We start from the raw sequence: 16,098 nt of genomic DNA, 5'->3' as shown, positions 1-16,098 counted from the left end.
GAACACGTGGTTGCAGAGAAATGTGTTCTGAAAGGGGTTCTGTTGTTCGAAAAGGTTCTGAACAATACTGGTAAATAGGGAAGCTTGATAACAATAACTTCTCGTGTTAATAATTTTTTATTGCGAGAAAAGAAAAAAATATGCGAGATTCTCGCGCTGTAGTGAAAACGCTGGGTGTAATACAAAGAACTTTTTAGTGACCAAAACCATAAAAACAGAACCATAGACTGAAAATATTTTTGGCAAGGCAATAGAATTTCTGAAATTTAAATTAGTTATGTATTTTTTTCTTTGGAACCTTTATTGTAGGAAATAATAGACAAAATGCAATAATTTTAAATATGTTATTGTCTTTTTTTCTGCAATTCAAACTCTTGACTTTGAACTTTTGTATGAAACATCTTTTTCTTAAATACCATATTTAATTGTAGGAAAGGAATTGATTTCAATCTATACATACAACAGTATCACTTCTATGGGATATTTGCAACCTAATGTTTGTGCTATTGGTACAGGTGAGTGATAATAAATTTATTCCAAGTCTTCAAAATTTAAAAGTATGAATTTACTTATATGCATTGTATTATTTCTATAGAAGGGGGCAATTTGGAAATTTGGGATTTAATAGAGAAAAAGAAAATGGATTCAACTTTAGCTCATGACTCTTCAGTCTCTGATTTAAAGGCAATTATAAATTTATATTTATTACTTCCATTATCTAATACTTGTATACAATATTTTCTTATATAAAAAATTATTAGTTTTTTAAAAAAAGTTGCCTTATTTTTAATTTGTATTTTACTTATAAAAAATTTATATATATATTTCTACTGTAAATTGTGGTCATTTTTCTAGAATTTTTTAATAGTTTTGATGTATAAAATATTTTTAAAGTTTTAATAGCTAAGAGAAGCAGTTTATATACAGTTTGCTGCAAACATCCTTAGTTTTTTTATTTTATTTATTTTGTGACCTAGAACACGAGTCTGTCCAAGCCAAATTTACTACCGTTTAGTGGTACCTTCACAAATTCAACTTTAGGAAGATGGTAGTTTCACAAAATACTTTTTCTTAAAATTTTATTTTTGGGTCTCATAAGAAACGATAAATCCATATTTTTACCATATTTTTGTGTTGATTTTTTAATCTAATTTTTAATTTTCACAAATTATGTCTAAATTTTCACAAAATAGGTACCTCTCAGAAAAACCTAGACTGACCCCTGTAGAATAAACCACCGGATCAGCTTTATGACTCAAGGATTTATTGTATCAGTGGCCAGTGTGTCCCATTAAAAGTAAAATAGTGATAGAAAAATCATGATATTTTTGTTGGGAATCTCATTTGGTAACTTACAAAAGAAACGCCTAATCAGAAGCAAGTCATCGTATGAGTTTGACTCTAGAGCCATATATTAGGATTATTTTTCAAAGACCAGGGGATTAGGGGACAGCCTAGGAAATGACATATTTATTATTTAAAAAATAAAAGAAATTAAAAATAGATGTTTTTATGAAATGTTAGCTAAAAGATAAGATTGAAAGTCTAGTTTATAATAAAAATGCATTGTTGAAGAAAATTTGTACAAATTATAAATTTTAATCCAAAGAATCACCCAACAATAGATCCTTGTCATTCTAGAAATATTCATTTAAGAAAGTGCAACATTATGTTTTAAGTGGTTCATACTAAAACCCTAGAGAACCTAAGATTTTTCTTTTTTTTTTTTATGTAAAAGCATAGGAAAAGAAGTTAAAAACCTTTTTAAAAAAATTTAAGGTCCTTTTAATTTTTTTTCCTTGCAAAAATTCTTAATTTTCTAACACAAATGCATCTCTAGCTCATTTCTGTTTTAATGTTAAAAAATGTTTTTATTGAAACTTTATAAAAAAAAATTTTTTTTTTTTTTATAATGTTACTTTAATTAGGATTTTTATTTACTTCTTGAAGTAAAGGTAAAAGCTTTTTTTTTTTTCAAGATTTGCTGACTATAAATGATAGTCATTTGTTTGAAATTCATTAGTATATGGGTACAGTGTATCATAATGCTGTATAATAGGATCAGGTCATGTGTAGAAGAAGGATTTTCTGTTGAAAATGAAGAACTTAACTTTTAATTTTTCATTATTTTAAGATTTTATTGTATTGTTGCTTACATTAGTTTTTAGAATTGTTATTTGAGATAATCAAGGAATTTGTTTTCCAGAAATTCAATATGAACTTTTAATTAGAGTAGTGACTTTTTATTTACAGGTTCATGATGGTTATATTTTCTCTACATCTATTGATGGAACAGTAAAAGTTTGGTTGTATGAAGATGAGGAATTGCAACCTCTTTACTCTAGGAAGCGACGAGAAACTTCCTCAAAAGGTTTGGATATGGGGCCTACACTTTGGAAGTCAGTTGCTGTTAATAATGATACTCTTTACTTAGGCGATGGCAGTTCTTGTTTGAAAGTATTAAACTGGAAATTAGGTATGTACTGAGTACATTTTAAAGTAAAATATTTATACATTTTTTATACTGTCTATAACCAATGAACTGTGTAGACCCAACAATAAGTCCACTATAAATGGTAGTTCCTTATATCCAAGTTCTTTGAAAAATCATTTTTTTAGCATATGATAATAGGGATAACAATAGAATATAATTTATTTCAATTATTAACTGGTTAAATATATAATAAATCAAATATTAAAAGGAAAAATTAATTTATTTTTACATTTTATTTATGGAAGAAATTGGTATTTTTCGATTGACTACAATTTTAATTTAAGTAGAGTTTAATAATTTTGGTATCAACAATTAATAAAGAATTCAGTATTTCCTAGTCCTCATTTTCTCCACGGAAAAATTAATTATGAACTTTTAATGGCAATTTCATTTACAAAAGTTGCCTAAATTTCTTATCCTTTATCAATATAGAAAAAAGGAGAAAATGTATGTTCTGCTTTTTGCATAACAGAAAAGAGAGCATGCAAAATAAGATTTGTTATAATGTATAGAAATGCTGTCATTTATAATTGCAACTCCTTTAAGTTTAACATTGATGGGAAAAAATTTTAGTCCACTACAAACGAACTACCATTTTTTTAAGTGTCATCTATAAGCTTATAAAATAGTGTTAAATGGGAATTTTGAAGGAATCACTAAAACAGTTCACTATAACCAAATTTTCACTATATCCCAGGTTCAATATTCATCTGTATTACTCTTTAGTTCAAGGTTAAATTATTTTCCTGGCAAGATGCCCTTTTTTAAGGAATTTATAATAGTTAGCAAAAACTTGACAGATTCCTCTATGTAGTGATAGGTCATTCTGCGTCATTTGATTTCTAGTCTTGCTTGTAGCAAAACTTTATTATTTAGTTAAAAAAGGAAATATTAACTTTTCAGAATGCAGTAAAGATATTGACAACTTTTACGTTTGTATTTTATTGAGAGAAAAAATTTTTTAAAAAATTCAATATCTTGCTTTAAATAGTTTTCTGCATAGCAAATAACTAGCACTCATTTAGTAAAGACACTATTTAGTTTTGTCTTTGAGCTTAAAATCTTTTAATAGAAATTTGTACCTCTTACTAGTTAGTTTGAACACTCACATCTCTACATCAGCTTTGTATCTGGACAATACAAGTTTTGAGTGTTTTCTGACCTCTAGAAACAAAGTTTTCACATCAATTAAAGTTTCAACTGTTTTTTCAAACTAGATTTATTGTTCAAATGTTAACTGATGCTCTATGCTAATTGCAAATCAAGTTTAAATTATTTCTTGGTCACTACCGGCAGAATTTATTTTGTCATTTTATCGCCAATTAGAATTTTTTTGTCCGTAAAAGCTTCAAATTGGCTTCAATTGCTCTAATTTCAATAGTTACATGCATGATGCTAATACAAGTTGCATTTATTTCCTAATATGTTCAAGCAAACTGTATTGCTATTTATCAAATATTACCTTTTATGAACTTCTTTGACATGGACAAACTAAAAATAATAAAATTAATAGTTTAAAAACTATGTTTTTTAATTTGACTTAAAAAATTTATAATTTAATTGTTGTCTGAATCTTTTACATAATAAACTTTCAACCCCAATGGTTTCCCTATTAATTACCATAGCTCTTTTTAAAAAAGATAATAATTTCTTGATTCCATACATTTTTCAAGAAACCTTTGAAATAAATTTATTGGTTTTATTCATAATTTTAGGACGATTGAGATCCTTGGTTAACCAAAAAGAGAGTGTTGGTGAATGTGATGCTCTTCTAGCTAAAGAAAATATTTTACTTTCATCATCATATAATGCAACAACTGATACTGGTAGCATTAATAGTGAGTATGAATTTTTTTTTTTTTTTTTTGTACTTTAAATTCAAACTTTTTTGCTTTATAATTTTATAGTTGATTCATCATAAAAATATGAACTTTATCTATATGAGTGAGTTACACTTAAAGTGTAATTAAATGCAACTGTTACTTGTAAAGTTTAAATAACGTTGTGCTAAAGGAATGGCTAATGGGACTTAATCAGTCATAATAAGGAATGTTTGCAGTAATGGAGAATCGTAATAAACAACACTGACTGTATAAGATTTAATTTTAAGAATATTTTACAAAAAATTTTACTATTAACAATCAGTCAGGATAATGATAATTAAAAAACAAATTGGTTTGTAGCAATTTTTTTGTAGTTAAAAAAACCTATTTTATTTAAGAAAATGATATTCACATAAAAATATTTTCAAATTTATATCTCATCACACTAACAATTAAGTGTATTAGTGTAATTAAAGAATTTAATTTTTTTTTTCTAAAACCAATTTTGGAGGAAATAGATTAAGACCCAGGTTGTTTAGAGAAAGCATCATTCAAAGTTTGCGAAAGATTTATTTCATCTTTGCATTCATCCAAGCATCATTATAAGTGTCAAGTTATGCAGTTTTGAAAGAAATTTATTTTTGAAACAGCAATTATCTTTTGAAAACTTTTTAATATTTCTAAAGGATTTTGTAATATTTATGCTAATGTTTCCATTTAAAACTGTCTCAATTTAATTTTGGTTATATATGCCTTAAGAAATAAAACTGTCTTGCGAGCTATTTTTTGTGCAGAACTATTTTCATGTTATTAGTTTATTTCATTTATATGATTAGATATATTTCAATTTATATGATTAGGATAAATGAATTATATTCTATCAAATTTAGCTTATTTTATAATGCTAATTAATTATTGTTCATACTTATGCAAAATATTTTTTTTCGTGATATATTTCAGACCTATTATCTTTGGATCGCATTTGGAAAAAATCACTTTTTTGGTGTGCTTGTTTCATGATGATCCCATCTGAAACCACATTTTTTTCAACTGTTATCACTGGCAATTTCCTCACAATTTTAAAAATACCAATATTTTTGATAAAAGATGCACTGATTTATAATTATTTCATTCTGAATGCTAATTCTTGTTCATTGCATTTTTGGCAGTCAGTGACTACAGATTTCCGCAAGATTTTTTTATCTGATTTTTTTAATACAATATGCTTAAGAGCACATGAATTTGATTAAGCCTTTTTGACTTGCACAATTCAAGACAATTTTCTTGTAAAAGCAAGTTGTCATTTTGATAAATTTTTCCGCTGTATTACTATGTCTATAACCCTGAATTTTTTTTAATGCAATAGTTTAAATGGCAAAATATGTAAATATTTCAAGGGATACATTTGCCATCCAAGCCTATTACATAGCAGACATTTGTTAGACTTGCTGACAATCATTGTTTTGCTAACCTGAACTCTAATGATGAGGTAAAAACTCATGTGCTATTGTTGATTTGGTGTACATGGATTTAGCAAAAAATACTAAACTCCCTTCAAAGGTGACATCAACTGTGGCTGCCAAATTACTGAGCATCCTGGTTCTAGAGGATCTTCTGCTGTGTGCCCAAGAATGGTATATGGGCACCATTCATGTTTGATACTGCTAAATAATGAGTCTTGATTGCATACTTTTCGCCATAGACCTAGACTTCAGCTCATGGTGCATCTGCTACCTGGACACTAACATTAATACTATCAAAAATTATTGCACTGTTCTTGAAAAAATTAAGTACCATTGTCTCCAAAGAAGTTGGACTTTCTGTTGGTTCACTGAAGGTATTTTATTTCCCTTTTACCTCTCACAAAAAAAGCAAATGGGTGCATTTCCCTATCTGCCACTCTAGGGGGGGGTTACAGCTTCACCCAAGGGAACTTATCTGCTTATGCGTCAATATTAATCTTCTTCTTTGTCAGCGCAACAGCCCCTTGCAGGCCTTGGCTGGCTCAACAGCTGACATACGCCAGCACCTCTTATCCATGACAACTCCCTTCCAATTTCTAATCTTTAGGGTTTTCAGGTCATTTTTGATGTCATTGAGTCATCTAGTAGGGGGTGTACCTCTGGGACGTGACCCCTCAGGGTTATCAATAATGATACATGAAGAAAATTATCTGATTATGAAAGTTTTATTAATTGCTTGGTTAATAGTTGGCTTTTATAACTTTGTAATCTAAGCAACAAAAAAATTCATATAGGCTAGTTAAACATCATGATTATATTTTTCTTACATTTTCTAGTTTGGCTGCTCCCTGAATTGACATACGTCGGTACTTTGACTGGGAATGTACAAGACATTTTTTGTCTCGCTTTGACGCGTTTTGAAAATAAATTAAGGATTGTCAGCGGTGGACACCAACTCATTGTGTGGGATTTTAATTTTAAAGAACCATCTAAGGCCAGGTGAGTAGGTCTTCAATTGTTTCTTAATATATTTACTTTTCACTTATCAGGAAATATTAAATCGAAATTTGATGTCCCACTGATATTATGTTATTGATGCAAAATATCATTTCTGCTAGATAATGCAAAACTGTACATTAACTGATAAATTAACATTTATTTCATTGATAAAAGAAATATAGCCTTCTGATATTTTAATGATCCTGTGTTTTAATATAACGTCCAAGACTGTTTCTTTTCCTTTTATGATAACACAGGGTGCGTACAGACTCCTTGGGAATAAAAATGTCTCCAAGGAGTACTTGGAACTACTTAGATTTCTAAATTAGTCCTTAGAAACTCCTTAGATTATTGTGTTGTATAGATGAACTTACATGAATTTGCTGTCCAAACAGGGAAACTAAATGCTATGACTTAGCTGTCAAAGTCTAATAGTTTAAGAAAAACTTTAAAAGAAAAAAAATTGAATTGCACGAGTTAGAAGAAAAAAATAACATCAAATAATTTTAATTTTACATGTTACAAGCAAACTTAATTAATAATTTACTGTGATTTTTTTTTTTTTTTTGTATAAAATACCTTAGATTTTCTTATGTATTCAAATTTAAAAATATGAGATTGGTAGATTTTTATGTTAATCTTTAACATCTGTACTTTAACAAGATTTATTAAAATATTTGAAACTGGAAAATGTATTTATGTGTAAAAATGATAACTTTATTTTTCTTGATGAAGTTTAACAAAGTCAAAATTTATTTCAAAAGGGGTAGAGAAAAATAAATATACAAACTATACATTTTTGCAAGTGCCTTATAATAACTGCTTTTTAAAAGTCCTTGAAATTTTGGGCTCCTTGACTACTCCTTGGATTTCTTCTTCTGATCTCTGTATGAACCCTGTGACATTATTCCATATTTAATAAAATTGCTAAAGATTAGATCTTGTTCGTAAGGGTTGATCTAAAGAAGAATACAAACCTTGGTGCAGATCTCTTCAAGATTTAAAAATCACACAAAACTTTCACAGAGGTGTCAGCTGTTACTATTTATAGATGATCATTATGATAGTCAAAATTACTGTCCTACAGATGAGTTAGAAAAATTATGTTTCTTGAGAATATCCATAATCTGTTTAAAATATAATATAACTTTTTTTTACTACCTTCTTAACTACCAAAGTTATAAAATTTCGCTTGTAACTAATTTACGGTCATTTTTTTCTACCCCTTAAACAATTCTGTAAGCAATAAATTAAAAATAACTATTTTATAGAAACTTGAAGGGAAAAAAAGCAAAGAAATCTCAACCTTTCTTTTTCCAACAAGCCATTCTAAAACTTATTCTCCTCCTAATAGAGAAGCAAAACTGGATATAAACTAACATTTGAAATGCTGTAAGCAAATATTTTAGTGATTCAAAACAGGATGATAAAGTAATAAGAGCTAGATCTAATTTCATTCAAAATTCAAATAGTTAATTTCAAAAACTAGTGCATTGATTCTAAGTAATCAATTTTATTATTAACTATAAAATTTCAGTGAAGTATTATTTTTTTTATTAATTGTATGTTCATGCTTAATTTTATTGATTGCCCTAATTTTAATTTCATATATGCTAACTTTATATGTATAGGGGAAACTTGCATTTCTTTGCAATTTATAGATATCCAATTTGAATGCTATCTAATCACTAAAATATGAATCCTCTATATTAAATATGAAGGTTGGTTCCAATTTTCTTCAGCAAGCAAATTAATTATTTGGATATTAGCTTTTTTACATATAAATTGAAAAACTGCTACTTTTAAATGTCAGTTATTGTATTCTAATTTTAATTCTAACCTCTTCATTGTTACCAAGAAACTATTTTCAATATTATGTATCTTTGTTATAGCCCTTCTGCTGAATTTTCTTTTCAAGAAATAGATGGCCTGGGTGTTGAAGTCAAAGAAACAAGAGAAAAGAATATCAAAATCGAAAGCAGTGCTTCATCATCAAATTTGAATATTAGGGCAGAGAAACAGAACCGGTGCAATATTATTTAGGTGTCTCACTGTATATCATTGTCAGGTTTTAAATATAATGACTATATTTCTTTCTCTCTTTCATATTATATTAAGTTTATTTTATGTGTACTTTAGACCTGTGGCACAATATTTTTACTTCAAGTGTCATGAATATTTTGCCATTAGATCATTAAAAATGGAATGTGCTTCTTGTATGCTTGAAAAGTTTACTTTTGTTTACATGTTTGCCTTTCTGACTATAGTTACCTTGGAAAAATTCGTGTAATCAGAAAGCATTCATTGAAAATTAAAGGAATAGATAAATAGATGTTTTTAATGTCATTCACATAATTTTTTTAAGGAAATTGCCTCTTTTATTCTTACTAATTTACCAATTAACTGAATTATTTGTAACAAATAAAAGAGAAAATCATGTTTGAGTTCCTATTCTTTATATATTTGTTTTTACAAAAAAGTTCTTGAAATTAAGCCGTTTCAAATTTAATTATCTATCCAACAACCTGAAAATCTAAAGTTTGAATTTTTTTTAAAATATTAATTACCTTTAGTTGTTTTTATTTTTTATTTTTTTTAAATCTTGAAATCTGTTTTATAAATAACACATTTTTTGAGAATTAAGCTAGAATTTTAATTTTTGCTTAAAATTTCATTACTAATTATCTCATATTTCTTTGTTTAATAATAAAATATTTTACACAAATTATTCATTCGGACTAGTCATATATATTTTAATTATTCAAAAGCCAGTGTGAAGAATAATCTTGGCAATTTTAAAATATGTTGATTTAATAATGAAAAAAACTTAACCTAATATCAACTGTAATTGTGTGTATAATTTGTGACTCATTATGTAGTCTATGCAATTTTGCTTACACTTAGTATAATATAGTAGAGTTTTAATGTTTTTAAGCCATTAAGTATTGTTATAATATCATAGTTAAGAGGTATCACCTATATTCTAGATGTAAAATTAAACATAGAAATTTTTAAAATAAAGCTATGCATATTTAATGTTTTACTAGTTTAAAAAAAGACAACAAATAATTTTTTATAAACAATATCTTTGCCCAATCCAAAATGTGTAAGTTTCCCAACAAAATTCCTCTAGTGTATCAAGTTCTTGAAGTTTCATCTTCCTATCATGAGTATTTTATAGTTTGTTATTTTAAAATAAAAGTGGTGTCGTTGAGATTTCTTCTATGCAATTTTTTAAGATACTTCGCATTTTTTGCGATTAATTGTGACTGCAAATTACAGACAATAAAAAGTCAACTAAGGATTAGTATACAACAATGATTTCAGCATTTATTCACCATTGATTTTTAGTATCTGTTATATGGACAAGACTTATTTTTATCTGTTTTATTCACTTTTATTGTACATATTATCATTTCTTGTGAATTTATAAATTTCCGAAATTTGTTTAATGGTTTCATAAGCAAGATTTTAGAAAACACTTCATTTTTTATGTATATATCTCAATATCAATTTTTTTAAATTCATTTCTGTTATTAGTTCCATGTAAAAATTGATATTACATAGTTTTTCATTACAATAAAACTAGCTAATTGGTCAAAGATCTTAACATTTTAACCAAGCTACTAAAAGTGGTGTTTATATGAAAAACACATACATGAAAAAAGTGGTGTTACATATTTATTCATACTAGATGGATATTTCTTTTTGTTCTCTACCTAAACTATAATAAAGATTATGCTTTAACTTGAGTAATTAAATTATTAATTTACAAATTAATAACACTATTTCCTAAAAAGGAACTGCCCTTATAAAAGGTTAATAAGTGAATAAAAATAATTTGTACTTCCAATACCCACCTGGGGAATGAACTAAATCAATGCATGCATCTGAAGGGCAGATTTGTTGGCTACTGTATCAGGGGCACCATATAAGGTGGGCCAACTTAGCTCCCGCAGTAAGATGGATAGTACAGAGAAAGAAAGAACATCCATGCCTTGTCCGGGATTCGAACCCAGAACCTTACTGATGCATGGCCTGTTCCCTCGCCCCTACACATTCTGGTCAAGCGAAAATAGATTCATAAAATCTATACTTTATTTTAAGTTGCTTGTTTTTACATTTAACTTAACTGAACTGCTTATTTTTACATTTAGCTTATTTTTTCTATAAATTTTAAATAAAAAAAATTTAAAAAAACGTTTATTGCAAAAAAATTAAAACAATACTTTTGCATTGAAATGTTTCGATATGTTATTTTATGCTGTTGTCAACAATTCTATTTTATGTATTTTCTTCAATGTTATGTTATATTTAGAGTTATGTATGTAGTTTGATAGATGTTAGAAACCATAAACTGAATTTGCTACTAAAAATGATTGTGTATCAAATTCTGCGAAGTCTCTAAACATTTTAGCAAAATTTTTTGCAGTAAAAGTTTTTAATTCATTAACATCCATCAAACAAAATAGACTAAAAAATTCATTAATCTGCATCTAATTATTGGTGATGTTTTTAAAAAAGTCATTTTTATTTTAATAAAATTTATTGCCATTTATCTCAAATTGTTTAGGTGGCATGTTTATCATTACAGTCACATTTTATATTTTTGTTCTTCTGATACTTTATCTTTTTGTTAATAAAAGGGTTGTCATGACTTTTTATGGTTTCCTCTGAAATTTCTTCCTTCTGAAAAATAAAAATATTCATTCAATTATATTAATTGCTCTTAGTTGTATTCAGGGATGAGATTCTTTCGCGGATTTCCGCTTTTTTTCAGACTTTTCCATTTTTCCCTCTGATTTCCGCTGAAATTTTTTTTTTTGCGCAAGTTAAAATGTTTTATGAGGAATTTAATTTTCCACGGAGGGAAATTATTGAAGTCTCTTTTCCTCCCTCTGAAGTTTCTCTAAAAATCATTTCCTTGGGATAAAACTGGTTGACCTTTATACAGGGATGAGATTTTTTTTTGTCTCTCGAATTTCAGCCTTTTTATCAAAAACTCCGATTCTCTAAAAGTTTCTTTTTTTTTAATAAATATCCCGTTTTTTTTTTAATTCAGTCATTGAAGTAAAATAATTATATTTATTTACGATTTTCAAAGATAAACAGAAAATTCAATCTACGCCCTAGCTGCTAATTCTTCCGCATTTTTACTTATTTTATCTATTTTCTCCGATTTCACGCACAGAAAATAAGATTTTCCGTATTTTTTATCCGTCGGCTGGATAGCTCGTATTTTCGTAATTCAGACATCGCTGCTTATTCTGACGTGAAAACAAACAAAAAAAGAGGAAAAAAATAGAGGTGGATTTGCAGTGAAAATATACAAACAAGCCTTTTAGAAATCACAAGTCCAGACTCTTCAAATATCTCGATTTTTATTCACGCGATTTTAATATCAATCATTGATTTTCGTATTTACCTGATTTAAAAGTTGCGCATTGAGATTCTTATTTACGCTATTTAAATATCGTATATTATGATTCTTATTTACGACATTTAAAAATCCAATATCGTGTTTTGTATTTATGCATTTTTAAAATCGCGATTATATGATCAAATCTCGATTTTCGTATTTACCTGATTTAAAAGTTGAACGTTGCGATTCTTATTCAGGCGATTTAAATATTGTACATTGCGATTCTTACTTATGAGATTTAAAAAATCAATATCGCGATTTGTATTTACGAGCTTTTGAAGCCCTATGTAGCAATTCGTATTCACGCGAGCTTAAAATCCAATATCGTGATTCGTTTTTGTGATTGTAATATCGTGCGATTTAAAAATTATGCATCGTGATCAAAAAATTAAAAAATCATGATTTGTATTTTCGCATTTTTTAAATTCGATGTAGAGTTTCATATTTACGTGATTTAAAAGTCTCATATCGGGATTTATATTCACATGGTTTACAAGTTTAAAAATCGCACTTTTTTGTCACATTTTTGTTTATATATATATATATAAATTTTTTTTTTTTTTGGATTTCCTCTTTTTTACTTTCTGACTACTCTCATCCCTGGTTGTATTATCAGTAAGCAAAACTAAAAATGGAAACTGGTTCTAAGGATAGGATTTTCACATACTAATGCACAATGTTAATAGTTTTGGAGATCTACTTAAATATAAAGATTAATTAGGACAGAAGATAATTTTACATTATAAAGTCTCAAAGCTTAAAAAAAAATACTAAAAATTTATAGTGTGTGGTTTGTGCAATTTGTGAGTTGTTTCAATAATTAACCCTTTGACACAGAAATTTATTAAACATATTTTTTATACTTTTTTCATTATTTTGTATTAATTTTACATTTAGCATTTTAATAATTTATGATTAAGACATAAAACATTTGTGCCTTTGTGTTAAAGGTAATATCTTTCAAACCCAACTCTCTTCCAAACAAATTTTTTTTAAGTTAGCAGTTATTTAGATCTAAGAGAAACAGTTATTCATCATTGAAATTTCTTTAATTTACAAAATCAATTATTGATAAATTTTTAAATATGAATAGAAATTAGAAATTTCAAACTTTTTAAATATTTTAGTGCACATGTAATTCTTATAATCTAACAGATTATATTGGTAACTATTCGACTTTTTTTATAACTAAAAATACCAAAATATATTTTTGCTTGTAATTCGATAATTAATGTGCTAGAATATTATATATAATTGGGACTCCTATGTTCATTCTGAATCAAAGAGTTAAGTCAGGTGAGCGATCTAAAATTTAGAGCTTTTTATCTTTTTACATATATTTCTGAAACTATTCATATAAATCAAAAACTTTTTGAACAAAACATTAAAGTGTGTTTATTAAAAGAAAGTTTCATGCAATAATTATTTTAAAAAAATGATTAAAAAAAATTTTATATTTAAAATTTTGAAGAACAACCAATTCTATTTACATTTTATGATTTAAAATTATATAGTTTAAATATTTATGTACCTTATTAATCACAATTATTGTAAGCATGCATCAATAAATTGATGCAATAGTTATAAATTTTACACAGAATTATCTTTGGATATAAAAGATTTATGCCTATTCAAAAAGTGAAATTAACCGTAAGTGTTATAAATGTTTGAGTACTCTCCTGAATAAACTACTGATAAGTTTATTAACTTGCTTCCGTTAATTTGATGTTGGAATTTGCAATTAAAATTTTGCCCACTACCCTGGTATCTAGAGTGCTTAAATTTTAACTAAAACTCTAATGATTGATAGGTTACAATTGTTTCCTAAATAATGGACGCGAAATTTTAAACTCTTTTTAACATAAACAAACTAAGATGCAAAACTAGATGAATTTTAGCATATGTTTTACAAGTGGAGGAACTTTATATTTTATTCATGCATTTGGAGATCGTTGCCTTCATTTTAAGAACATAGTTAAAAAGCACATTAATTGAATGCAAAAAATAATTTTAAATATTTAACAACGATTGAATTCTTTCAGAATTTTAAAGACATCAAAAATTTTACTCTAATTAAAATACATAATATAATGTGTCAAAATTCAGACTCTGAAATAATTGTTTTTAATAGTTTGGAAACTATTATTTTTCTAGAAATGTAATAAGACTTAGGTGGTATGAAGTTAAAAAATTTCTAGTGTGTAAAACCTTTTTACTGAAGAATATTGATTCATTCTCTTCGTACATGTATAAACTGTGCAAAATACTCTTTAATTAATCAAGACATACCATATTTAGTGGAAAATGTAAGTGTTTATCAAGTTCTAAAATGAATTAAAATCTTAAAACAAATTTTTAATGGTACCACCCAGGTAAATCTTATAATTTCTTTATAAAAAAAATATTTTTGCTATTAAGTTAAATGCGTCTGCTTTAGCACGTTGCACTATTTCCGGGTGCCAAATTTAAATGTAAGGTCATAATGTTTGTACACTGAAAGTTTCATTTATAGTCTTATTTTAAATAGTTGCTATACCGGCTAATGCAATTAAAATTTTCTACTCACGGTTCTGTTCGCTTTCGTGTAGGTGAAAGTTGAATCTTCTATCAAAATTGTAAGAACTTTCTTCCTGCTGATATACACAAAGCAGAATTCCGATCTCTGTTAGCTTAAATTTAACTTTGATTTCCTGACTGTGTGAGCAGAATTTATTGCTGTGTATCATCATAAAGAATTTATCGCCAGTCCGATAAAACAGCATAAGCAGAATGGTGGTAACAGTGTTCAAAACTAAATTGAAGCTCTGATGGATAACAATTTCATCATGCAGAGAAAATAAATTGAATTTTTATTTTTTTATCTTTTGAATTCTTTTTCAAATGGTATTAATCATCAATCGAAATTTTTATCATTTTCTGACACAAAAAAATTTAAAATCCGACAACAAAGAGAATTACCTGCTTTTTTCTTGTAGACTAAAAACTATGGAAATATTTCATTTTTGTCACACATTACCATTAATTATCTCCCTTCCCACACACATCTCTTTTCATTTTAGGTATGACAGAAATGAAAATCTTTTCTTCCTTGTTAGTCTATTTGTCTTTATTGGATTATGTAACTGTTTAGTTTGGTTGTTGGCCCGAGGATAACTTTTTGTTGAACATTTTCACTTTTGAATATTTTTAACCATATCTAATAGAATAATGCTGCCCCATATTGAGCTACTCCAAAAGATTGTCAACTTTATATCTATTCAACTTATATTCTAACTCAACAATAAAATCAACTTATAAAATTGAAATTGAACTTAATCTCGACTTGGAATCATTACCCCCAGAGGTATGATTTGTTATGGGAGTTCTTCGGTCGGCGGGGATCGAACTCACGAACTGTTGGACATGGGCCCAGTGCCCTACCAACCAGGCAATCCCGGATCCCTTGGTTTGCAATATTTTGCAGGTGGGGCCTAGGTTTGTATAATCAAAAATCTGTCACCTCATAATTTTATGCATGTAATGTCGGAATTGTACACAAGTTTTTTGTTTTTGTTTCATAATTCATCATTGCAAAGAAGAAGTACCATTCTGCGTAGAAATATTTTTCTTTTCTTTTTTTCCCCTATTTTTGGATGGAATTAATTTGTAAGGGAACCCTTGGTCTCAAAATTTTGTAGTTGGGGCCCCGGTTTGTAAACTCATAATTTTATGCACATGCATTAGGGTGAAGATGCAGTTCCTATCATTATTTAAATTGTGACGCACTTAAGTAGCGTCAGACTTATTCATTAAATAAAATTCTAAATAAATATTATATTCGTGAAGTCAATAAAAAAACAAATTACGATAAAGTATGTTTTAAAACTGTATTTATTTTATTTAAATGCTTATTTTTTT

General features: G+C 27.3%; 1 protein-coding gene across 1 annotated transcript in view; it reads left to right on the top strand.

Moving 5' to 3' along the window:
• LOC107447212 (uncharacterized) overlaps positions 1–11,439 on the top strand; it is a 29,237-nt gene extending 17,798 nt beyond the window's left edge. The window contains exons 5-10 of the mRNA XM_016062073.5: positions 432–515; positions 596–684; positions 2,254–2,476; positions 4,210–4,332; positions 6,617–6,779; positions 8,672–11,439. Coding sequence (XP_015917559.3) covers positions 432–515; positions 596–684; positions 2,254–2,476; positions 4,210–4,332; positions 6,617–6,779; positions 8,672–8,822 — 833 coding nt within the window. The 3' untranslated portion in view covers positions 8,823–11,439. The remainder of the gene's footprint in view (positions 1–431; positions 516–595; positions 685–2,253; positions 2,477–4,209; positions 4,333–6,616; positions 6,780–8,671) is intronic.
• Positions 11,440–16,098: the final 4,659 nt, after the last annotated feature.

Source organism: Parasteatoda tepidariorum, chromosome 7 (genome assembly GCF_982258835.1).
Source record: "Parasteatoda tepidariorum strain Cologne lab strain chromosome 7, Ptep-v5.0, whole genome shotgun sequence".
Lineage (NCBI taxonomy): Eukaryota > Metazoa > Arthropoda > Arachnida > Araneae > Theridiidae > Parasteatoda > Parasteatoda tepidariorum.
The sequence above is the reverse complement of the archived record's forward strand: the minus strand, read 5'-3'. Positions and strand labels throughout refer to the sequence as shown.